This window comes from Camellia sinensis, chromosome 14 (genome assembly GCF_055761805.1).
Source record: "Camellia sinensis isolate YWXY chromosome 14, ASM5576180v1, whole genome shotgun sequence".
Classification (NCBI taxonomy): domain Eukaryota; kingdom Viridiplantae; phylum Streptophyta; class Magnoliopsida; order Ericales; family Theaceae; genus Camellia; species Camellia sinensis.
Window position 1 is genome coordinate 84,984,358 of NC_138974.1, and position 26,424 is coordinate 85,010,781.

Sequence of the window (26,424 nt, forward strand, 5' to 3'; positions counted from 1 at the left end):
CAACAAACTAAGATGAACAAAAAATAATGTTTAAGGAACTAAGATGAACAAAGAAACTAAGATAATATCAAAAAATCTGACAACAAACTAAGGGTTTAAAATTGGTTTTGTTTCCTATGGTAAAACAGAAACACAAACACCTATGGTAAAACGGAAACACAAACACAAACACAGTCCTTTATTGGCAAATAACTGTCCGATTTGTAGATTAATATGAGAGAAAACAACAAAGAAAATAAATAAACAACATTTACCCTATTTGTGGGTAAATGTTAGCACCAATTTACAAAACTCATCCATGTCATAATGGGCATAATTAGCCACTGATAAGGACACATCTTTTTCCCTGGCCAAGGAAGCTCTGTTTTTAACCACTATGGATGAGTTGTGTGTTACTAAGATAATGAAAACAATAATAAGGACACATCAAAACACTAAATATTGGCCAGAGAATGTGCTCGGACTTAACCATTCAACACATCCATGCATAACACTCCATTCAACAAAACTCATTTACAAAACACAATCCTAGTGAAAGATATAAAGGAAGACATCACACCAAGGAAAGATACATGCCCTGTTTTTGGGTAAATGTTAGCACCAATTTACAAAACTCATCCACAGAGGCCTATTAAGTCATATGGAAAAATCTGATAAAATGCTCAGATATGGAAAAATAATTCAAATTTTGAACAATTTAAACTAACAATTAGAACCCATCACCAAACTCAAGCAAGAACCAAAAATGCATATAGAGTCCAAAATCTCTAAAACCCAATAAAAATCCTCAAAAAATAACCAAAACCCATGAACAGTACTGTAACCCAAATCCAAGAGGAGAGAAACCCCCCAAAATATCATGGATTGCAAATTTGTAAGTTGTAGTTTACCTCTGAATGGCTGTGATGTCGTCGCAAGAGAAGAGAGCCGAAACAGGTGGGCGAGAGAAAAGAGTCAATGGTCGGTGGTCTTTACCTCTGAATGGCTGCGATGTCCTCATAAGAGGAGAAAGGCGAAACAGGAGAGCCAGAGAAGAGAGTCGGTGGTGGATGGTCGAGAGAAGAGAGAACAACAAGAGGCGAGGAGAGGTGGTCGGTAGTCAATAAGTGACGGTGTCGTCGTGAGAGGAGAGAGAGAGAGAGAGAGAGAGAGAGAGAGAGAGAGAGAGAAGAGCATATAAAAGAGGGAGGATTTCTCTGAAATGAGAAAGATGGAGGATTTGGACAAAGATGAAAGAGGAGATAGAAAGAGCATTTGGGAGTGGGGAAGTGATCTCAGCCGTTCTGCACTATCCAAAGTGAATAACACATTTTTAAACTCTGACTTGTTTTCAAACTCAACCATTGGATTGAATCAATCTGAGGTGCAGATTTTGACAAATACACAAAAGTCCCATCAAAAATAAAAAACGAAGCTTCCTTGTTATATAGGTTTCAATCAAATCTTTTGATGCAACTAGCATTTGATTAAAAATAAAATATAAAAAAATATTTCAATCAAGCCTACTGTGATCAGTAACTAATTCCTTATACAAAAATTGAGACATGTCCTGATTGTAGGAGAGTCCAGATCATTTGCCATGATTTTTTGCGGTGGTTCTTACGGTGGTCTCCAAAACCATGTCGTTTTATTTAGTGGTTTTTTTTTTCAAAAATTTCATTTCCCCCCCTTTCTCTTCTATGTATCATCTTCTTTGCTTTACACCATCAATCTGAGTCAGTGAACCCTAGTAGAGAGAGAGAGGCATCGTGAGAGGCGACTGAAAGTCGGAGTAAGGAACTGAAAGAGAACGAACGCGAACTGAGAGAGAAACTAAGAGACGAAAAAGATGGTGGAGATGGAGGAGTAGCGCGATGGTGAAGGAGCAATGCAAAGGATCACAGGCGACGGTGAGTCTGGCGACGATGCGACATTGCGGTGACAGCAAGGTCTATTTCATCATCTTATTGTTACATACATATATATATATGTATGTATAGATTTGTTATTGATTTTGGTTTGGTTCAATCACTTAATCTGTTAGGGATTCATAGATGGGTTGTTATTGATTTGTCAAAAACATATAAATAGATTGGAACTATACATGATTTTTTAACCCATATTTGTTGATTTATTTAACCCATTTCACTTAATCTATATGAAAAAAATCATATATGTTTTATTAATTGATTTCACTAAAATCATAATTCAGATTTTTTTTATTCAGATTTTAACCCATGATTCAGATTTTTTTGAAATCAATTAATTTAGATTTTTTCATATGAAATGGGTTCACTCACTGAAGTAGGTAAATTTTATGTTCTATATATATATACATATATAATTCAGATTTTTTAATATGAAATTTTATGTTCTATATATATATATATAGTTAATCACATTGATCTGTTCTAATGGATTCATATTTGTTGTTAGATAGTTAATCACATTTACTTGTAAATATTATTTTATGATTCATACATTTATTTGTGGATTTATATAATTTTCTTCCATTATATATATATATATATATATGATTCAGATTTGTGCAATTCACCCCCAGAACCTGCAATTAAGTATAAATGTGGTTTATATATATGAGAGAGATGTGTAAAAAATAGCAAGAATAGAGAAATTGATTACTAATGATATTGAATTGTAGGTAATGGAAGAAAATAATATTGTTGATGATTGTGGTTGAAAGCTGAAAGTGGGAATGCCATTTAACTCTAAACAAGCCGCATATGACTTTTACAATACGTATGGGGGAAATGTAGGCTTTAGTATTATGAAGGCCTATGCAAACAAGAACAAACATACGAAGGAGATAACATCACGAACGTTTGTATGTTATAAAGAGGGAAGTCGGGGTATTGACAAACGAGATCCACTTGTCAAAAATCCGAGACAAGAGGTAAGATGTGGTTGTGGTGCCCGATTTAGTATCAAGTTAGATAGAATTTCAGGAAAATATATTGCTTGTGATTTTGTTGAACATCATAATCATGATCTTCTGCCTCAAGATTGCATTTATATGTTGCCATCCTAAAGAAAAATATCTACCACCCAAGCAATTGAAGTAGAATTGGTTTCAGAATCTGGAATTCCTCTTAGGTCTGCTTATGAACTATTTGATAGGGAATTTGGTAGAGCATCATTTGGTTTCACCAAATTGAACAAAAAATTACTTAAGATCGAAGAGACAAAAAGATTTGGAATATAGAGAAGGTTTACATATCATTAAACTTTACATATCAAAACTCATAGTTTAAGGTTTACTAAATTCAAAACCCCGAATACAACTACCAAAAAAATAAAAATAAAAATAAATAACTAAAAGGTTACATTTACTTCAGTAGTGCTATTAACATGGTAAAACCAACCAACACTATGATTGTCAACATAATCAGTTTCATAGTTTCTTGGTTTGCCTCAACTCGTTCCAATCTATTTATAATTTCATCGATTTTGTGAAAATCATAATCATAGCCTCTCTCATCTTCATTCTTCAATGACTAGCTTTACTTCTCCTTTGGATATTTGATGCATTCCCAGTTGGAGCCGCTCCCCACGCAAAGTACACGCACATCCTATCTGTACACTTGAAACATAGCCTCCCTGAATTTTTCTCTGATTCTGATATGAACATTGCAGTTTTTTTTTTCACAATTGCATCTTCTATTTTGCAAATATCCAGCATCAAAGTTTGAACCCATTGACATGATCCTAGTAAGAGCATTTTATGACACAATCAGTCTATTACAACTTAAGACAATATTCAAACAAAGATGTAAAATAAAACAATAATCAATGATTTGTTTAGTCCATACATTCAAACAATGTTGATAGTTCAAAAAATCTCAACCTATTTCTCCACCTTTTGTATAGAATGCATGTCAGGGTTGATAGTTCAAAATAATCATTGTCTCTATCTTGTTTGCTAATATTTATGAAGTAGAAGACTTCACACATTTTTTCAGTCATTTTCAAGTACACCACTTGATTTGTCTAATAACCATTGTCATTTTCATGTTCATGTTCATTCTTAACATTCTTAATGCCTCATGTTTATGTTCATTCTTAATGCCTCATTCTTAACATTCTCCATGTTCCTAATATGAAAAAGTTAAGTTTGAATGTTCGTACCACTCTTACCACTGCTAAGTGAGCATTCATGTTCATGTTCATTCTTAATGCCTCATTCTTAACATTCTTAATGCCTCATGTTCATGTTCATTCTTAGTGTCTCATTCTTAACATTCTTTATGTTCATGTTCATTCTTAAAATTTCATTACCTTTTGTTTCCACTTCTCCTTATATTAGAACTCTATATTTCTGGGTCAAGAAATCTTAACTTTTTAAGCTATGAAATTTCAATTTCATTTGGAGACATGCTGCATTCTTATCTTACTCATAACAGAGTAGGTACTTGAATAGATTCTTAGCCTATTGTTGACAAAGGACCTTTGATAGTAAAGAAGTTAGCCTCCCTATTGCTAAGTGGAAACAAATTAACAGTGGTTCCCTCAACATTCTATAGGCAAAGAAGAAGAGGATTCTTGAGGCCCAGATTAATGTCATTATTCCAACTAAAAAAGATGAAACACCAAATCAACAGATTAAACACAAAAAAAATTGAGAAAAAATTGAATAGATTAAACACAAATCTGTTTTCCCAGATTAATGTCATTATTCCAACTACAAAAGATGAATCACCAAATCAACAGATTAAATACAAAAAAAAATTGGAAAAAAATTAAACAGATTAAACACAAATTTGTTTCCCCAGATTAATGTCATTATTCCAACTAAAAAAGATGAAGCACCAAATCAATAGATTAAACACACAAAAATTGGGAAAAAATTGAACAGATTAAACACAAATTTGTTTCCACAGCAAACCCTAGAATTATGGCAACAAATCAACAATAACAAATCAACAACAAACCCATCAAACTCAATAAATTAAACCCATCAAACTCAATAAATCAAAAGCATCTATTTTTTTGAACAACAAATCAAACTATGGCAACAAATCATACTTATATATACATATATAAGTAAAAAAAATGAGAATCAACAAACGAACCACGTTGCCGTCACCTCACTCTCTTTGTCTGTCTCCTGCCGTTTCCCCTCGCCTCACCGCTGCCTCTCCTCTCCTCGCTGTAGTCGCCTCTCTGTTTGTCTCACTAGGGTTCAAACACCAGACAACAAAAACAAGCTGAAGAGCAAAATATAAGAAGTGAGAAAAAAAAAAAAAAAGTCACCGCAAGAAACTACCGCAAAGGATCTGAACTCATATTGTGGGGTGGGCACGTAAGATTCCAAGAATATTAAACACGATAGATTATTAGACGAGTCTAGAATACTAGGGTGAGTTAATGAATAAAAAATATGACTTGCACACCGCTAAGAAGATGACAATGCAAAACTTGGTAGCTGCAAATGGTTTATAATTGGAGGCTATATAGCATTAAAGTTGCATTTGTTTTGCCATTTGCAGCAGGAAGATTTTCAATATCTTATCCGCATGTAAAATTACTCATACTAAGCAATCATATTTAATAAAATAAGTAAATTTACCTATTTTTAGACTAATTTACTTGGGCCTGTGTCCGACATTTTCTTTGGCACACGTTAGTGCATCTGTGAGCACATCAATAGTCCAATCCTTCAAATCATCCTTCACAAAACAAGTAAATAAAAATAAGAGCAATGATACATCTTTAATTTTAGAGTTCAAATTAAGTTCTATTGATATGATAAGGAATAAAAAAATAAAATAAAATAAATAAGATCAAAACATCACATCACAGTAAGACTCACTAACATTAAAACTTATTTATTAGAGCTTCCAATTATTTTTGTAAAAACAAATGATCAGGCAAACCCAAAAAAGGGATTAAATCGCCGTTGGTTCAAACGTGGGATCAACTAAAATCAAATGTCACAAATATATTACAAAATTTAAATTAAAAAAACTACAAAGTATTAAAATTACAAAAAAGCAACATAGATGCACAAAATCAAATAAACTAAACACAGATTCTTCATCCGTCACCGATATATGGGGCTTTAAGGAATGAAGACTGAATGAGGATGAAAAATCAAATGACGGAATGAGGGTTGAAAGAGCCCTAAGCCAAAATTTTAAAGGAGCTTAGGAATCAGTCGGTCAAAGTAAACCGTTGCCAATTTGAACAAGTGGCTGGTTTAACCACAGCTCTAAGCGGCATTAACAAAGGAGGGCAGTTTGTGTTCAAAGCAGTTTTGTGGTTCATATGGACCAGTCTGATCTAATTTTCATAACATTATTATTTAACACACAAACACACACACATACTTTCTGAAGAATATAACTAAGCACGTACCCAAATCACAATCCATTTAATTTGGTTATACAAGACAGTGAATTGTTATTTGCTGCTCTGAGCTACAAATGTCATCATCAGTTCCATCAGTAACCATAGTAAACTGTTTTCAGCTACACTAGAACTAGAACAATGCGGTCAGTGTTTCTACCATGGTAACAGACCTGGGTTAAGAAACTTGGCTGCTTATTATAACTGTGTGGGTGAAAATCTGACCACACTGTCCGCCTAGTAATCTACTAGAGAGCACCGGCAGAATAGATGGCTTCAGCAAACCTGTAATAGAAAGAAAAGACTCCGGCGGTGGCTCTTCCACCCGGGAGCACTCCGACGATCAAGTTAGTATATCTCTCAAAGATAATCAAGTGCTAAAACTCACAAGCTTGAGTATAAAACTGTGTACCTTAGACCCACGGGGGTGCCTCTCTTATATAGTTTACTCAATCCAAGTCCTACTAGAAGCCTAACTTCTATGGACTCCAATTCAGTGTTTACTTTGGATTTCTCAAGAGATAAAGATAAACTCCCTAAGAGCTTATCCTTATCTTAGCAAAGTCTTCTCTTTACTCTAGGACTCTTGTCCCTTATCCATTTATCCGCTTATCTCGGATTCCGATATCTTCGGAGATCACCTCGGTCTTGACGAGGTAACCTTGGCATAACTACCAGGACACGTGGCACCTCGGCTGACACGTCGGCGTCACCATGCCACGTGTTGGTACTCAGAAAATATATCCTCACAACTGCCCCCTAGGTTCTATTGCCTCGGTATTCTGAGGTGATGAAACCTATATCGATATTTCTTTCTGTATATTGGCTCAAAAACTGTTTAGCCGAGATCATTCATTTCAGGCCGACGTGTTCTCTTCGGAGAACAAGAACTCAAACAAATTCCCTCACGCGCATGAGCTGTCATGCATTTTTTCTCAACCGTTCCCCTTACGTGTTCTATCTTCATTGGCCCGTGTCTGTGACGCGCTTGTAAGCCGTCTTTCACCTGTCTGCGCCGTCTGACGCATACGTTCCTCCAAGCGCAATAAATGCCCTGTTTTGCCGCCGTTTCAAGTCTTTTACAAAACTTTACTTTTTTTCTTCATTTCTTTTACTTTTGCACTTGATTCTCTGGCTTTCTCTCTCTCTCCCAAATCCGCCATTGCCCTAGCTTCAAGCTCTGCAACCGTCTTCATTCTTCCATTTCAGCGAGGGTTTCGCCGTTTCGTCGTGTCTACAGCCGTCGCCTTACTTCGGCGACTTTCATCCCGGCTTCATTTGTTCTGGTAAGCCTCTGTTCCTCTCATTCCCAATTTCTTCTATGTGCTTTCGTTTACTTACTGCCATTATTGCTCTGTTCAAACCTTTGATTTATTGAACTATTTATCTGGATACGTCTATTCCATGATTTCACTCATATTTTGAACACTTGTATTATTTCAACACTTTTCTTGCCACTGTTCTTGGCCTTTTACTTCTGTATTCTTCATGTTCTTGATAGCCCATCCCTGTTCTTGTTTCTGAAATTTCGCCTTTGTTTTCTGTTTTTTGTGTCTTTGCCAGATCTTTGCCCTCTTTCAATCTTTGCCCCCATAGTTTTAGGTTTGGGATTTGTCTATAGAACCTGTCAATTCTTAGGAAAAAATTGAAACAATCCCTACCAGTATATACCTAGGGTTTCGCCGAGGTCCTGATAACCCCTTTAGAGCACCTTCTTTCTGAAACCTAGCCCTCTGATTTTAGGCCGACGTTATGGGTATGTGGAGACATAGGGTAGACACCCCGACCAAACTTGAGTACTTTAGGCAAGAGTTTTCTATTCCTGCCGATGTCCATCTCAGGCCAGCTGAAGATAATGACTCTATTATGCCTACAGATGATTCAATGCCCTTTCCTATAGTAGCTTTCACTGAGTGCAGACTCCGGCTCCCACTTAACATTCTCTTTCGCGAAATTCTTCACTTTTACAAGTTGAACCCTATGCAGCTTGCCATAAACTCTTATCGAGTGATCAATGGCATCATAGCTTTAGCTAGGTAGGAGAACGCTAGGATTACCCTGGCCGATATTCAGTACTGTTATACCATGTGCCCCCTTAGCCTGAAGGAAAAAGGCTTCGTTTATTATCTTAAGCCGAGGTCGACAGAATACAAAATCGTTGCTGACCTCCTAGACTCCAACAAGGGGGCTGGAGATGACTATGTTATTGCTTCGGGAAATTGGGAGTTTGGTCCAGACGAGGACGCTCATCTCTACCCTCTTCCCCGATCTATTAAAGAGGGCAAGGGTAAGAGCCCAATGCCAATACTTTAGTTGTTTCTGTTCAAGTCTTCAATATTTTATCTGTTTCTAATGTTTGTCTCTTCTTGTAGACGTTCGTAAGTTACCAAAAGACTTTCACCAATCCTACGTTCCCAGCAAAGACTTAAAGAGGCTCCTAGATCTGCCAATCCACAAGCGCAAGGCCCCACTGGTACTGAATTTTATTCCGACGTACAAGTTGACTTTGCCCGACGTTCCCAAACGAAAGAAGAAAAGCCTTTCTCCTCCTACTGCCACAACTCAAACCACCTCTTCATTACGAACAGATCAAGAATCAACATCTGACCCAGCTGATCTGCCATCTACTTCAGCCCCATACTTAATCCCAATACTAGAAAGAAAACGTCGGCGACGACTTGTCAAGACTGCTGAGATGGGTCGCCCGAAGCCTGTTGCTGTAGATCTCTTAGCCGACCTACCTGCCGACGTTGATGCTGTTCCAACCCAATCCATGCCCCCACCAAAGCCAAAAAGAACAAAAAGGGCTCAACCGAAGGCCAAAGTGACTCAGGTTGAGGACACTTTGCCTATCTCTAAACTGACTGAGAGTAAGAAGACTTCTTCTGCTTCTGCAAAAAGGTCTGCTGAAAACCCACCCTCTGAGTCCACACAGTCAAAGAAACCAAGGTCGGCCTCAGCTACTACCTCGGGGTCCAAGAAACCGGATGTCCTTTGGGCTCCCAAAATTACTTTGGAAGACAGGCCAATTATGTCTAGTGAAAGCGCCAACGACATAAATGTCGGCGTTGCCCTCAGCACGGCGTTGCTTCTTCCGGGTGACCTCGAGCGAAATGCTGAGTACAGTGAGTACGAGAATTACGCTCTAATGCTCCAGCACTCCGTTTAAGTAAGTGTTCCTGCTTGGAATTTTCTACTTTCTTTCTGTTTCATACTTAAAATATTTTTTAACACTTTTGTTTTCTTTCAGGCCATCCAACATGCCCATTCGTTTTCAATGCAAGCTTTTGAAAACAGGACAAAGTTGGTCGATCTGAAGAGAGAGGTTTCTGCCCTTAAAAAGGAAAACAAATCTCTTCAATTAAAGATGAAAAAACTGGAAGACCAGGCCGAGGTTGCCACCAAAGCCCAAACCCTTGCCAAGGAAAAGGCTGAATCTGCCGAGGCTATTAGAAAGGTCGCTAAGGCCGAGAAGAGAGAGGCCGAGGACAAAAAGGCCCAAGCGGAAAATGAACTCCAAGATGCTTTGTCTACTAAAGACACTGAAATAAAGGCGGCCGATGAAAAGGCCTATGCTCAGGGAATGGCTGATGTTACAGAAGAATACAAACTACAAGTCAGGCAGGCGTGCAACAGGGGCTTCTCCCTTGGTTGGATGGCCCTTGCCAAAAAGCTTGACATCCCAGATGACTCGCCATTGCACAGGGCTAATGATATCCCTCTGCCATTCCCTCCACCTCCACCTCCAAGCCAAGCTGAAGATGATTCTGAGTCTGAATCTGAGGATGAGGATAAGGATGATGATGAAGCTTTGGTAAGGAAGCCCAAGGATACCAGTGAGACAAAGTCTTCTCCTCAGGAGGATCAAGTCCTAGACTTGACTCATGAGGAGGATGATGAGGTTATCAAGGAGACCACTCCTGAGCAAGCATCATCTGATGTTCCTCAAATCGGCAAGAGCGTTGATGAAACCCTTGCCGAGATCAATGCCGAGATTGCTGCAGATGAGGAAGCCGAGGTATCTCTTCAGGAGACCTCTGAAGTTCAGATCCAGCCAGATGCTGATATTGAGAAGTCTTAACTTTCATGTCTTCTCTTTTGTACCCTTGTACTTTGTTTTGTTTTCTGGACAATGTAAGCTTCCTCTCATGGCCGATGTGCCTTTCTTTGTTACTTCGAAACAATTTACTTCTGGTAGGCCGTAGTGCCTTCTTTTGTATACAACTGCAATTGTTTTTCTATGGATGCTGCAATTTTTTTAATTTCTCTTGATTTGCTTTTGCATAGTTCTATACTTAGAATATTTTGTATGCCTTTTATACTTTGCCATCTTTGTGCAATCTTCTCGGGGTTACATATCTCGGGTGTAATAACTACAAGCTTTACTTCGGCAAGATACCGACCTGCAATCTTTTCATAAATCTTAACAAGTATGAAACATATACTATTCGATGTTTAACTTTTGCAAACTTTTTCTCAAGTTTCAACGAGTATTTAAACAGTGATCTTGGTCTAACCTACTTGTAAATTGTTACAAATTTCAACAAGTGTTAATCATATACTGTAAATTTTTCTCAAGTTATAACAATGATCTACTTGTAAATTACTACAAATTTCAACAAGTGTTTAAACAATATACTTAGCTTTTACCTCAACCTGTAAATTGCTGCAAATTTCAACAGATGATCACATGTCGGCTTAACATTATCTTGTAAATTGCTACAAATTTCAACAAGTGTTAAGCAACTTCTTTGGTTGGATCAACCTGTAGATTGCTATAGGTGTGCAAACTATAACCTCGGTTTTACTTCAACTTGTAAATTGCTACAAATTTCAACAAGTGAAGAGAAACAGTAATCTCGGCTTAACTTCAACTTGTAAATTGCTACAAATTTCAACAAGTGAAGATACGGAATAATCTCGGCTTAACTTCAACTTGTAAATTGCTACAAATTTCAACAAGTGAAGATAAGGAATCAACCTAATTCCAACTTGTAAATTGCTACAAATTTCAACAAGTGAATTAAGGAATAATCTCGGCTTAACTTCGACTTGTAAATTGCTACAAATTTCAACAAGTGAAGATAAGGAATCAGCTTAATTCCAACTTGTAAATTGCTACAAATTTCAACACGTGAATTAAGGAATAATCTCGGCTTAACTTCGACTTGTAAATTGCTACAAATTTCAACAAGTGAAGATAAGGAATCAGCTTAATTCCAACTTGTAAATTGCTACAAATTTCAACAAGTGAATTAAGGAATAATCTCGGTTTCACTTCGACTTGTAAATTGCTACAAATTTCAACAAGTGAAGTAAATGTCTCTGTCTTCTCTCTACCCCTAATGTGAACCTGAGTTCTACTTGGGTTCTCATTACTCATGTCTTCCAAAAATACCAATATGTAACTTTATCCATCATATGTGTTTTAAAGAAAAGGGAAAAGATTTTATTGATGATATCGGCCAAAAATAGTGCACATCTAATGATAGAAGAATTTCAAATTACAAGTGTTCCAAGGTCTTGGCAGTGTTTTGCCCTCGTTATTTTCAAGCCGATAAGCTCCATTGCCTAATACCGAAGTAATTCTGTATGGTCCTTCCCAGTTTGGGCCAAGCTTGCCCTCTCTGGGATCCTTCTTGTTGCTGACGACTTTTCTCAGGACTAGGTCGCCGACTTGAAAATCTCTTGGATTGACCTTCTTGTTGTAAGCTCTGGCAAGCTGTTGCTGGTATACTGCGAGCTGTATTGCAGCTTTCTCTCTTCGTTCTTCCAGAAGATCCAGATCTCGGGCTAAGAGTATATCATTGGTGCCATTCTCTATTCCCTGGGTCCTGATCCCTGGGATGCCGATCTCTAATGGGATGACTGCTTCTGTGCCATAAGCCATGGAAAATGGGGATTCCCTTGTTGATTTTCTCGGCGTAGTTCGATATGCCCAAAGCACGTTGGGCAATTCGTCTACCCACTTTCCTTTTGCTGCCTGCAGCCTCTTCTTTATTCCATCCAAAATTACTTTGTTGGATGCTTCTGCTTGACCATTACTTTGGAAAAAACTTGGTGTTGAAAAGTAATTCTTGATCTTGAATTTCGCACAAAAGTTCTTGATGAGTTTGCTGTCAAACTGTGTTCCGTTGTCGGCAACTATTGCTCTTGGAATCCCAAATCTGGTGATGATGTTTCTCCATATAAAGTTCTTGACGTCCACATCTAGGATTTTGGCAAGAGGTTCTGCCTCTATCCACTTCGTAAAGTAATCCGTTGTTACCAGCAAGTATTTTCTCTGCCCAGTTGCCTAGGGGAGTTGCCCAACAAGATCCATGCCCCATTGGGCAAACGACCAAGGGCTGGATACTGGGTTCAGGTCAGCAGCTGGCTGATGTATCAAAGGTGCAAACATTTGGCATTGTTCACACTTCTTTACGTAGGCTTCTGCATCCTTTTGCATGTAGGGCCACCAATACCCCTGGGTAATGGCCCTGTGGGCTAACGATCTGCCCCCAGCATGGCTTCCACAAATTCCTTCATGAATTTCATATAGGAAATCTTTAACCTGTAAAGGATGTACGCACCTTAAAAGGGGTCCAGTGAAGGACCTTCTGTAAAGATGTCCATCTTCTGTCAGACTAAATCTTGCAGATTTCAATCTGACTTTGTGTGCCTCTTTACGATCTTCTGGCAGCTTTCCTTCTTTCAGGAATGCAACAATTGCATCCATCCAGCTTGGCTCCATGTCCACACACATTGCTTGCTGCTCTGTGTTCTCTGGTTCTATGCTCGGGGCCGACATATAGTCGATCATAATTGTCCTTGTTTTTCCAGTCTGCATTGAACTTGCCAGGTTAGCCAACGCGGCGGCGTGGGTGTTGTCATCTCGGCTAACTTGGAGTAGTCGGCAGTTCTGAAATAGGGCTGCCAATCTGATGACCTCTTTTGCATATGCCGACATCCTTTCGTCCCTGGCTACAAATTCACCTGTTGACTGGTTAACAATAAGTTGTGAATCACAAAAAACTATTACCTCATCTGCTTCTACTGCTACTGCCAGTTTTAGCCCTGCAATTAATGCTTCGTATTCCGCTTCATTGTTTGAGGCCTTGAACCCCAAACGGATGGACTGTTCTATTATTTCTCCATCTGGAGATATCAGCAGTACTCCTGCCCCCGCTCCTTGTCGGTTCGAACTTCCATCGACGAATAATCTAAATGAGTCGCCGATGTAGATGCTGCAGGGTCTGAGCTTTTCCTTCCTTTGCTCTTTTACCTTTGGCTGGAATTCTCCTTGCTTGCTAGGGCAATGCTCATCCTGGCTCAACGGAGCCCGATGTTTGATGGTTTCGGGGGTGAATTCTGCCACGAAGTCAGCCAAAACTTGGCCTTTAACTGCTGTTCTCGGTCTGAACTCCAGGTCATACTGACCTAGGGCTACGGCCCATCCTGCTATCCTTCCTGTTAAGTCTCCTTGCTGCAACAAGGACTTCAGTGGATGCTCTGTTAAGACCACAATCTTGTACGCCTGAAAGTAATGGTTCAACTTCTTTGAAGCCATTACTAAGGCTAGCATTAATTTCTCCAGTGGTAGATACCTTGTTTCTGCATCGGCCAAGGTTTTACTTACATAATAAACAGCATTTTGCTCCCCTTTTTCTTCTCGGATTAGTACTGCACTAACTGCGTGTTCTGAAACTGCCAAGTATAAAAATAGTTCTTCCCCTGGTTCTGCATTGGAAAGAACCAGAGTTGTGGTCAAGTACTTCTTTAGGTCGGTTAAAGCGGCTTCGCATTCCTCTGTCCACAGAAAGTCTGTGGCTTTTTTCACCAAGTTAAAGAAGGGTCTGCATTTATCTGAGCTTCTGCTGATGAATCTGTTTAGGGCTGCGGCCCTTCCAATAAGCATCTGAACCTGTTTTGCCGACGTTGGGCTCTTCAGCTCTAGGATGGCCTTGATTTGGTCTGGGCTGGCCTCAATACCCTTTCTTGTTACCAGATATCCTAAAAACTTACCTGATCCAACTCCAAACGCGCACTTTGATGCGTTGAGTCGGAGCCGGTATGTTTTAAGTATATCAAAGACTTCTTTTAGGTTGGCAAGATGACCCTTAGATTCCTTGGTCTTCACGACCATGTCATCGATGTAGACTTCTACCGTTTTGCCAATCAGGTGCTTGAACATCTTTGTTACTAACCTTTGGTAAGTTGCTCCTGCGTTTTTCAACCCAAAAGGCATTACCTTGTAACAGTACAAGCCTTTAGGGGTGATGAACGCGGTCTTTTCCTCGTCTGGAGGGTACATGGCAATCTGGTGGTACCCTCTGTATGCATCCAAAAAACTCATCCTTTCGTGCCCTGAAGTTACATCTACTAGCTGGTCAATCTTGGGCAGAGGGAAGCTGTCTTTGGGGCAGGCTTTATTGAGGCTGGTAAAGTCTACACAGACCCTCCATTTGCCATTCTTCTTTTTCACTACTACTGTGTTGGACAGCCATGTTGGGTAGTGAACTTCTCGGATGGCCCTGGCCTCTAGAAGTCTATCTACTTCTTCTTTTACAGCTTCGACGTGTATTAACGTCGGTCTTCTGGCTCGTTGAATCACAGGTTTTGCGGACCTGTCGACATTCAGTCTGTGGCAAGTGACCTCGGGGTCAATGCTAGGCATCTCGTAAGGTGTCCAGGCGAACACCTCTATGTTGGCTCTAAAAAAATCTTCCAGTTCTCTTTCCTCTTCTTCGGCTAAGCCTGAGCCGAGAAGAAAGAAGCGTTCTTCGTCGCCCTCCTGGACAAGGATTTTCTTTAGTGTCTCTTCACTCTTTTCGGTTGGCTCCTTGCCGACATCATCTAGGACCTCCATGTCCTCGTCTTCAATCTCTGCCTCCTTTGGCTCTCGAATGCTGCAAGTAGACTTCATTGCTACCATGGAGCAATTTTTTGCTTGCAGTTGATCTCCTCTGACTTCTTCAATCCCATGCTCTGTGGGGAACCGTAGTAGTTGATGCAATGTTGAGGGAACTGCCCCCATTGCATGCAACCATGGTCTTCCCAAGATGATGTTATATGGCGAGGGTGTGTCAATCACCATAAATTCTGTCTTGATCTTCTTAGTACCAGCTTGTACTTCCACGCTTGCTGCGCCCGGTGGCCATGTCGGCGTTCCATTGAAGCCGACCATAGGGTTGCTGGATTGTTCCAGGTCGTCAGGATGGAGGCCCAGCTCCTTGTAACATCTGACATACATGATGTCACAAGAGCTGCCTTGATCTATTAGGATGCGTTTTACTTGGCATTCCCCAACCTGGAGGGATACTACTAAGGCATCATTATGCGGATGCTGGACCATCTCTAGGTCGGCTTCAGTGAAGGTTATCATTGGTCCTTGGCATTCTTCAGGCCGAGGTCTTTTGTGTCCGACCTGGTTCACGTGCTGTAGGTGTTTTACTTTTTGGGTTTCTCCCCGAATGTCGCTTTCGTTCACCTTTGAGTGTATTACATTAACCACCCGTGGTTCTCCTACCTGTGGTTGTTGTGCTGGGGGAGGCGGAGCTGCAGGTGCTTGAGGTAATCTTGCCTGTTCTTCTCTTGTCCTGGCCTCATCAATAAGGTCCCTCAGATGGCCTTACCTTACCAAGTCTTCTAAGTGTGCTTTTAGGGCTCTGCAACCCTGAGTTGGGTGCCCTTCTTTATTGTGGTAAGCATAACGCCTACCAACGTTTCTTTCCAAGAATTCCCCTGGTGCTCTTGCTGGAGTTCTGAAATAGGGTTGGTTTCGTATTTGATCCAAGACCTTGTGGATAGGGATTCGGAACACCGTCGTTACTGACTGTTTACCCTTCAATTCTGTTTCTTGTTTGGTCGGTCCGTTGTTACCTCGGCCTCGCTTCGGTGAGCTGTTTCCTTTCTCTTGCTTCATCTCTTTGTTTCCTGATGTATCTTCCTCGGCTCTGGCGTACTTCTCGATTCTTGCCATGAGTTCTTCCATGCTTTTTGGCAGTGTTTTTGCCAAAGACTTCCGTAGTGGGCAGTCATCTTTCAGGCCGTTCTTGAAAGACACGACCGCCACTTCTTGGTTACATTCGGGTATTCGATTGAACACCTCGCAGTACCTCTTCGCGTAGGCCCTAAGGCCTTCTTCCTTGGTGATTTTTAAAGCCATCAAGGCGTCGACCCTCAAGGGCTGTAGTTTGTTCGTCACAAACCTGGCCACAAACATCTCGGCCAGGCCTTCCCACGTCTTTATGCTTCCCTTCGGTAGCTTATGGAACCAATCGGATGCAATTTCTCCAAAGGATGAGGGAAATACTTTGCAGAGCAACGGCTCGTTCCCACTGTATAATGCCATTGAGTTCAGGTATAGTCCAACATGAAAGTTGGGATCTGACTTACCATCATAAATTTGGAACCTCGGCATACTGAATCTCTTTGGTGCTTCAAATTTGTCCAGTTCCACCGAGAATGGTGTTCTCGGCTTAACTGGGGAAGTAACTTCGGCTTCAACATTCTGTTGCCTCCTCTTGAGGTAATCTCTCAAGTCTTCTTTACTCCTTCTTGGAGCTCGGCTATCTTTTGATTTTAATTTCTTCGGTACGCTACTTTCGGCCTCGTGGTGGGTTCGTTTTGATCTTTCTCCATGTGTTGTGTCAAAGCAAAGTGCTTGCCCTTGAACATGGCGATGTTCTTTGGGCTCTGGATCCTTCGTGTGATACGTCCTTCGGGACTCTTCTCGTCTCGGTTCCTCTCGTCCGCCTTCCTTGGAAGGTTGGTGAGAGTGCCTTCCGCTCTTGGTGTGCTGAGGGACTTCGGGGATTATTCTTCCTCCTCCCTTCTAGGCATTGGTTGCTGGCATCGGTGTATCCTGCAGCGGGTATGGTGGCTGTATGACATTATTTTGCATCATGAAGTTGACGACCGACTGTAGGTCCGCCAACTTGTTTGCCAAGTCTTTTACTTCCTCATCCCTCCGTAGGCACCTATCCCTCCATACCTGAAGGTTATCTTCGTTATAGTACTTGCCTTGGTCTGTCTTCTTTGAAGTGTTGCCCTCCTGGTCGACGTCTTTCTCTTTGTGGCCTTGGCCATGAGTTTCTGTGTTATGGTTGTCTCCTTCAAAGTCAAGATCAATTGGTCTGCCACTCCCAGCAGGAGTGTCGCCCCCAATGTTTTCCTTCTGTCCGTTACTGGTCATCTATTCTTCTAAGATTCCCACAGACGGCACCAAATTGTGTGGGTGAAAATCTGACCACACTGCCCGCCTAGTAATCTACTAGAGAGCACCGGCAGAATAGATGGCTTCAGCAAACCTGTAATAGAAAGAAAAGGCTCCGGCGGTGGCTCTTCCACCCGGGGGCACTCCGACGATCAAGTCAATATATCTCTCAAAGATAATCAAGTGCTAAAACTCACAAGCTTGAGTATAAAACTGTGTACCTTAGACCCACGGGGGTGCCTCTCTTATATAGTTTACTCAATCCAAGTCCTACTAGAAGCCTAACTTCTATGGACTCCAATTCAGTGTTTACTTTGGATTTCTCAAGAGATAAAGATAAACTCCCTAAGAGCTTATCCTTATCTTAGCAAAGTCTTCTCTTTACTCTAGGACTCTTGCCCCTTATCCATTTATCCGCTTATCTCGGATTCCGATATCTTCGGAGATCACCTCGGTCTTGACGAGGTAACCTCGGCATAACTACCAGGACACGTGGCACCTCGGCTGACACGTCGGCATCACCATGCCACGTGTTGGTACTCAGAAAATATATCCCCACAATAACTACACTAGATTTTGTTCAATAAAATCAAGAGCCTAATTTTGAGCCTTCTCAGGAGGCAGTAAGACAAACTGGATATTGAAAAGGTTCACATATTGGGTTGAGGGTAGATGTGGAAAGAACTGAGCATGGTGCAAATATAGTTCCCTACTACCACAGTCATTGTAAACAACATGCTAAAATGCCACAAGTGCTAAAGGTTATAAGGAAAAATAGAATAAGATTAAAAACGTGCCATTGCCGAACATAGATATAAAGATGCATATAAAACAAGAAAATGTGGTTCTGAATTCAAAAAATAAAAAAGAATAAGGGATCTTAAATTCATGTTAGATGAGTATTAATTCTTAAGAAATAGAGGCTTGTTTCCCAAGAAAAGAAACCATACAAACAGTAATAGCTGGATTTTGATATCGTGTAATCTAAAGGAGAAGAGAAATTCTGTGAGTCTGTGACACTACATCAAATAAAACAGCAGCCTTTGTACCAATCCTAAGTAAATAAAAGTGCATACATGTAGAGGATTAGAGCACACAATTAATATAACAGTGGCCTCTCATATTAACCTAGAAATGCCTCAAAACTGAAGATCCCAACAATTTTTAGAAAATATATGTTGCAAAATCCACAAACAAATCAACAACATAAATATATGTCTAATGGAGCACTAAATTCAATTGCCTGAGGTTAAATGACAAACAAAGTGCCTAGTATTTGTCACTGGATCCACAGCGTTGTTTGTTTCCGATCACCGGAGTTTTGCCAACGGTGAATTGCCTCTTCAATCCAGCTCCTAACGGACATTTTTTTTTTCTTCAAGCACACAAATCCAGCTCGTCCTCTCTCACTCTCTCTCTTCTCTTTTATTATTTTATTTTATTTATTTAGTTGTCGTATGATGAAACAAATTGCAACAGATTGCAATAGATAAAAATGAACACACTCTTTTTTCTAAATGTGTGCAACTTAAATGAACAGATAGAAAATAATTTGAACAGATAAAAAAATGAACAAATAGTTTCAACAAATAAATTTCAACATATAGATTTTATTTGGATAGATATTTGAACAGATAAGGCAAATTTCAATTGAAAAGATCAAAAAATTAAACAGATAGGGTAAAAAAATCGAACAGATAGGGAAAAAATTGAACAAATAGATATAAATTTGTACATATATGTGAAAAAACATGTAAAAATTGTTTTTCTATTGAACAGATGATGAGGAAAAGGAGATGGAAAATTTGCGTAGATAAAATTTGGATAGATAGAAAATTTACACAAATAAATTTTGGACAAATAGAAAATTTACACAGAAAAAATTAAACAGATAGACAAAAAAATTGAACATATAGACAAAAAATTTAAATAGATAGAAAATAATTTAAACATATATATATATATATATATATATATTTAAATGGATAGTCAATGAAAAGTCAAATAGAAAAAAAGTCGAGAAAAAATTGAAAACAAAATATCCTTTAAGATTTCTTACCAAACTATTTCACGAAGTGTAAGCCTTTCACCAACAAAAAAATTCACTAAACCTAATACCTTAGATAATTGGTAGAGTGGATTTCTCATCAATTTTCTCATTAAACAATTGAAAATTGTAAAGAGCTTGTAATAATAATAAATAAGACAAAATTATACGAATTTTGAAACTCTTAAAAAATTATTCCTAAGGCCTCGTTCGGAAGCCCAACATTTTAATCAAAAAAACTTTAAAAGTCACTATAAATTATCACATTACTATCTCCATTTTTCTTTATATCTTTTCATAAAAAATAGTTTTAAAATCATCTATTAAAATACATTTTTGAAAGGAAATCCAACTCCGACTAAACATATATATGATTGTTGTTTGTATATTTTCATCTCTCATTAGTATAGGACCCGCTTGTTATTTAATGCGTAATTATTCAGAAATCTGGAAGTATAGACACGTAGTATTCTATAGCATTGTGATTGATGGAGAAGGTAAATAAGTGGGGTATTATGTTAGGTGATTGAAGAACATAAAGGGACATATTAAATAATAATTGATTAGAAAGTATAGACACATGATACTTCGAAATTATTTTATAATTTCCCTATTTTGAATTGTCTTGTTTCCAAATAATTCACTTCCTCACTGGTAGTTCCGGGTTCAATCTCACTGTCCGTTTGGGAAGAACTAAAGTGAGTTTTTTTGGCTATTTTAGCTACAAAAGACAAAATAGGCTATTTTAGCCATAAAAACAAAATATCACATCCAACCTATAATCATTACACTCTTCTCTCACAAAAAAAGTCAAAAAGCCAAAAAGCCCTTTCCAAACCAAGCTTCTTAGCCCAGGCTAAAATAGCCAAAAAAACCAAAAAGTCAAAAAGCCAACCCACTTCCCAAACGGAGGCTTATGAGCCCATCTTGGATTTTACTAAGGCCGGGGAGAAAATATTTTAATTAAAAAGTTAAAAAATTATTATAAGTTGTTATATTATTATTATTATTATTATTTTGTATATCATTTTGTAAAAAATTAAAAAATTACTAAAATAATTAATTTTCAAACGATGCCTAAATTTAACAAAATTCATGGTGAGTCTTTTTTTTTTCTCATGTATTAAAAAAATAAAGATAAATTATAAATACACCTTTTGAGATTTATTCAAAGTATAAATTGCCTCATGTGGTTTGGAAAATTACAAACACCCCTTTGTTAAATTTTTTTATTTAACAGAATTAACTAAAAAAAATAAAATTCATAATTGTTCTCCGATACAATAATAAAATTACCTAAATTATTAATTAAAACATATTTCTAACATCATTAAAAACTGTTAATTGATTTGATAACTTATTAATAAAATGGACGATTTGTTATGAAATTAGAAACCTTAGGGGAAGAAATGTAATTTTCAGAACTACAGTAAGTAATTTGTATTTTAATCAAATCTCAAGAGATATATTTGTAATTTATCAAAAAAATAAAGAGCCCTGACGTTATTCGAATTTTCCAAATTTGAGAAGTGGGGACTTGAATTCAAGATAGTTCAAAAAATAATCGCCATGTTTGATTTGATTTTCATAAATTTATTTTAATTTTTTTTACACTAAAAATTATTTTCATGAATTTTTTAAATCATTTTTATATAATTTATCTTTTTAGAGAGTATAAATAATTTTAAAAATTCAAAAATATATTTTTCATGTTCTTTTTTTTATCAAACTAGTTTTTAAATTCTTTAAAAAAATATTCAAAAAATATTCAAAAACATAAACCAAACATAACCAATACCTTTATTACTTGAACGATATGCAATATATATATATAATTTATAACTAAAAATTAAAATTAAAATTTATATTTTACAAATTTCAATACGAAGTATATATACACTGTAAATTAAAATTAAAATTTATATTTTACAAATTTAACAATACAGTTGTGTGAGGGTGGTTTTACAATATTCCTTCACTCCAAATAAATCTTAGAAAGATCCTTGCTTTAATACCTGAAACAAGAAAATACTCTAGTCTGAAGTGTCGGAATTCGCACTCCGACAAGCAAATCAATCTTCAAAAGAGAGGAAGAAGTGTTTGAATAATTTTAGTGTTAGTAATGAATGCGTACCTTCTTTTTTACCATTGTCTTCCTTTTATGGAGATATTTTTACAGATATTTCCTCGTATAGCTTTTGATCATTACCCTATTAGAGTCCATCCTTCTACTTTGGGTCCACTTAAAGTACATCATCATGCCGACTTACCTTATCTATTTGACCCTGACGCACTAACTCTGCATCTGATATTCAGCATGTGTTTTAAATCATTCTAATTTATTCGGCAATGAGTTGCTTGAACCCAATCGGCCTTGACCGAATTCAACTCATCAAATATGGCCTTAAATATGCTACATTCATTGATTATGAAGTTCATTTATTCGGCTCCGAGAAGTTGTTCGGTTACACGTACTAATCACTATTGTTAATAGATTAAAGGCTTGGCTTGGAAGAAGAAATTATAGAAAATCTATCGGTGATTTGAAATGTTCTAAATAAGTATATTTTTTAATATTTTATAAAAAAATATATAAAAAAATAGAAAAAGTAAATAAAAAAATAAAAAATATATATTAATTAATGTAACCCAAATAAATACATATATATAAAAAATATACTTTTTTTTTAATACATGCTATACAAGCACTTGGTACATTCGGAAGGCAGATTTTGTCTGAATCTAATCTAGTGATTGCTCAATGTCACCATCTAGACCACCACACCAGAATTCACGTAGCACCCGGATTTTGAAAAAAGACGCATCATTTTGGACCGTGGGCTCAGCGGACACTTGATTAGTTAGTTTTTAAAATTTATGTAAATTATTATTCATAAAAAAAAATAATTAATTACTTTCATAAATATTTATATAATTTACAATAACACCACAAATTCAGAATTAAAAAAAAAACAAAAAACAAAAAATTATTCAAACTCAAATTATATGGATAATATTTATTATAGCTGTGACTCACAATACAAAGGGTTATTTTGGTAAGTCGTTTGAAAGTTAAAATTTTTAATTTTTTTTGAAAAAAATTGTATAAAAAAAGTAGAAAGATAGTTCACCAGAATAAATTAAAAAATGACTTTTGGTTTTTTGTTATCTTCTCAAAAGATGCCAAAGTTAAAAAATGACTTTTGGTTTTTTGTTATCTTCTCAAAAGATGCCAAAGTGTTCATTGATACTTTTTACTCATTTCTAAATAAGAATCCGTTTGTTTGGTTCTGATTTTCAAAAAAATAGTTTTCAGAAATTTTTTTATTTTTTTATTTTTTGTATTTTAATATTTTTAATGAATTTTTTTAATATTTTAAGCATTTTTAAAATTTTTAGACACACCTATCATAAATATATTTAAAAAGTATAATATTTGTGAAAAAAATCTTTAAAAGATACACTAAGACCATCTCCAACAGTTAACAAAAATTTTCACCAAATTTGAATAAAAAAAATCTAATTTTCTCAATCTGATATTTCTTCCTCCAACCGCGCATCAAAAGGGGAGGGTCGACCGGCCGGTCGACAGGTAAGGCAAATTTTTTTTTTTTTACCTGTTTGAACCTACTTATTTGAAAGGGAACCGGTTAACCGGTTGGTCTCCTCCAACGGTCACGCACAGTAAAGTAATGAAATATGTACCCTGTTCTCACTTTGATGAATTTTTTAGTGAATTCTCATTTTGATACCAATTTACTGAAACTATTGGAACTTCAAAAAGTGACTTTTTCACCAAAATTTAAATATGATGCCAGGTTTGGTTCACCGTTAGAGATGCTCTAAATACCAAAAAATACAAAAAAAAATACCAAAATTCAGTATATATTTTTTGTATTTTTGTGTATTTATTAATTTTTTAATTATTTTTCACAAATATTTTATTATTTAAATACATCTAAGTAAGGTGCATCTAAAAAATTTTTAAAAATTGCTTCAAATTTTAAAAATATTCATTAAAAACAAAAAAATAAAAAAAATAAAAAATTTAATTTTCAAAAAATTAAATTCAAAAAACTAAAATCAAACACACTGAATAATATTTAAAATTAAAAGTTAAATTTTCTTTCAAACTTAACAATGTAAGAATTTATTAGAATAATAATTCTCTCTCATATCTTCTATAATCAAAAAAATTTAAGAACACAAAACGTTCCAAGCACAAAATGCACAGACGTTAGAGAAAAAATATTCACATATATGGTTGCAATGTGACCATAGGTTAATCATTTCTTTTACACATCATTGATCATAAAAATGAGTTTAGAAAGAGAATTTATATATAATTTTTGTCTAAGATTATATTTGATTGGGAAATTTAGGAAAAATTTAGAAAGAAAAAGAAAAATGATAAGTAAAATGTGAAAATATACTTATATTACACTTAATTACACATACTTTTTTTCTTTTTCTTTTTCAAATTCTTTCACAAATAATCTCTCAACCAACTTAAATAATTTTCATGATAAAAAATGTTTAGGAAGTAGGTTTGACTTTTTGACTATTTTAGGCCTTGTTTGTCATAACCTAAAAAGTCAAAAAGTCACTATCTTATTTAAGTCACATTACCTCTCTATCACATCACTTCAAACCTAACCCATACCCAACTTATATTTTATAAAAAGTCAAAAAGTACACTTATTTAAATAATCCCAAACCACCCCATAGTCTAAGACTAAAAAATCTCGTTTAAGAAGAATTTTTTGACTTTTTATAAGAAGAAGAATGTAATAATTATGAGTTAGATATGATATTTTATCTTATTAAATTAAAATAACATATTTTATTTTATATAACTATTTTAACCCAAAGCTTCCTTCTCAAACCGAGGTTAAGATGGTCGCATGAGTATATAATTAAATTATTTTTAAAATTTGTTTATTTTTTTAAAAACAAATCTAAAATAATAAAAATAAAATTAGCAGTGAGTCCACATGTCCAGAAAGAAAGGATCAGTCCGGTCCCTGGATGTGGGTCCCACGTCTGCCATGCCGCCGCCGTCTAATCCCAAAACCCGCCATACTTATCCACCAACCCCACCCCATTCCTCCATTGCCAAACTCCCCAATCTCTCACCTCCCTACAACACTGTCACTCTGTATTAACTCTCTTCTCTCTCTTTCTCTCTAAAAACACACACAGCAGCAAAACAAGCAATGAAGCCCCACAGCAGGAAGCTCCTACAAGGAGAAAATCGTGGCCGGGCCACCACTCTATCACCGTCGTTCACATACTCTCCGGACCCACTTCTACAGCCCATCAACGGCTCATCATCAACCCTCACTAATAGGCCTTTCAAGCCCAACTACCCATTCGACTCCTCCATGGCCCTAACGGCCCTCGTTCTCCTCACCGCCCTCTTCTTCATGGGCTTCTTCTCCGCCTATCGCCGCCGCCGCCGCCGCCCTCCTCCACTCCTTCCATCAACTTATCCGAAAGGTCTCGATCCATCCGCCGTCCGATCACTTCCGCTCATTTCTTACCGTGGGGACGCGAAGCACCCGATCGACTGCGCGATTTGTCTGAGCGAGTTCGAGGAGAGAGAGGGGGTTAAGTTGATACCGTACTGTCGCCACATGTTTCACGCTGAGTGCATTGACACGTGGCTGTGCTCACACGCGTCGTGTCCCTTGTGTCGTTCGACTCAGTTGTTTGGTGGAGTTGAGGAGGTTTGTTTGGGTGTGTCGCAGGGAGACGAGGGAGGTGATGATGATGATGATCATGGTGGTGGTGTTGGTGAAGATCAGGGAGGATCGACGGTGGAGAGAAGTGACACGTGGGTTGAGGAGGGGAGGGATGTGGGACCAGTGGACTTGAGGAGGACGTGTAGTTTCTCGAGCTTGGGAGATCAAGCGGCGCAGCTGCAGAGAAGCTTGAGCTTTTGACACGTTCACTTGAGCTTTGATTTTTTGTACGTGCGAGTTGGCAGGTGTAAATATGAAAATAATTCATTACGACTTGGGAGTAGTGTTATACCAACCATTTGCGTGTGTTTCACGGCATGCATGCGACGAGATGAATGGTAAAATTTGGTTTCAGTTTTTAGAATTAATTTTTCAGAAAATTAATTTTTTATTATTTTTATTTTTACTGATTTTTTTTAATATTTTAAATAATTTTTTAATTTTAAGACATACCTAATAAAGTATATTTAAAAAATATAATATTTGTGAAAAACAAAAATTTTTAAAAATTATTAAATATATAAAATACAAAAAAAAAAATGAAAAAAAAATCAGTATATTTTTCATATTTTTTTATATTTATTAATTTTTAGAAATATTTTTTTCACAAATATTTTACTATTTAGATACATCTAAGTAAGATGTATCTAAAAAAGTAAAAAAAAATTATTTAAAATTTTAAAAATATTCATTAAAAACAAAAAAAATGAAAAATAAAAAATTAATTTTAAAAAAATTGAATTTAAAAACTGAAATCAAACACACTGATTTGCATTTTTGGACAGGGCGGCCCAATATATTTTTTTGGGTAAATTACACGGTCCTATTTATACTTTAGTCCCGTATTATTTTGATTTATGTAATATCAATTGATTCGATTATGATTTTAAATTTTTGAGTTTGTCTTAAATTGGTACAAGTGATTCTGATTGAAAAAATACTAGGGATTTCAAATATTTTATTAAATTTTTACATGGGTATAAGACTCATATCATGTGAGTCTTATGTGAGTCTTATATGCATATGCGACATTTAGTAAAACATTTGATAAAATATTTAGAATTCTTAATATTACTCTTGTAATTGTTAGC

At 36.9% G+C, this 26,424-nt stretch overlaps 1 protein-coding gene across 1 annotated transcript; it reads left to right on the plus strand.

Moving 5' to 3' along the window:
- The first annotated feature begins 24,805 nt into the window (after positions 1 to 24,805).
- LOC114273751 (RING-H2 finger protein ATL57) lies at positions 24,806 to 25,534 on the plus strand. Its single transcript, XM_028215565.2, has one exon. It carries the CDS (start codon positions 24,806 to 24,808, stop codon positions 25,532 to 25,534), a length of 729 nt encoding a protein of 242 aa, XP_028071366.2.
- Positions 25,535 to 26,424: the final 890 nt, after the last annotated feature.

Bases quoted from the DNA above. Each gene is read 5' to 3' on its own strand.
- LOC114273751 (XM_028215565.2), top strand. From the start codon at position 24,806: ATGAAGCCCCACAGCAGGAAGCTCCTACAAGGAGAAAATCGTGGCCGG.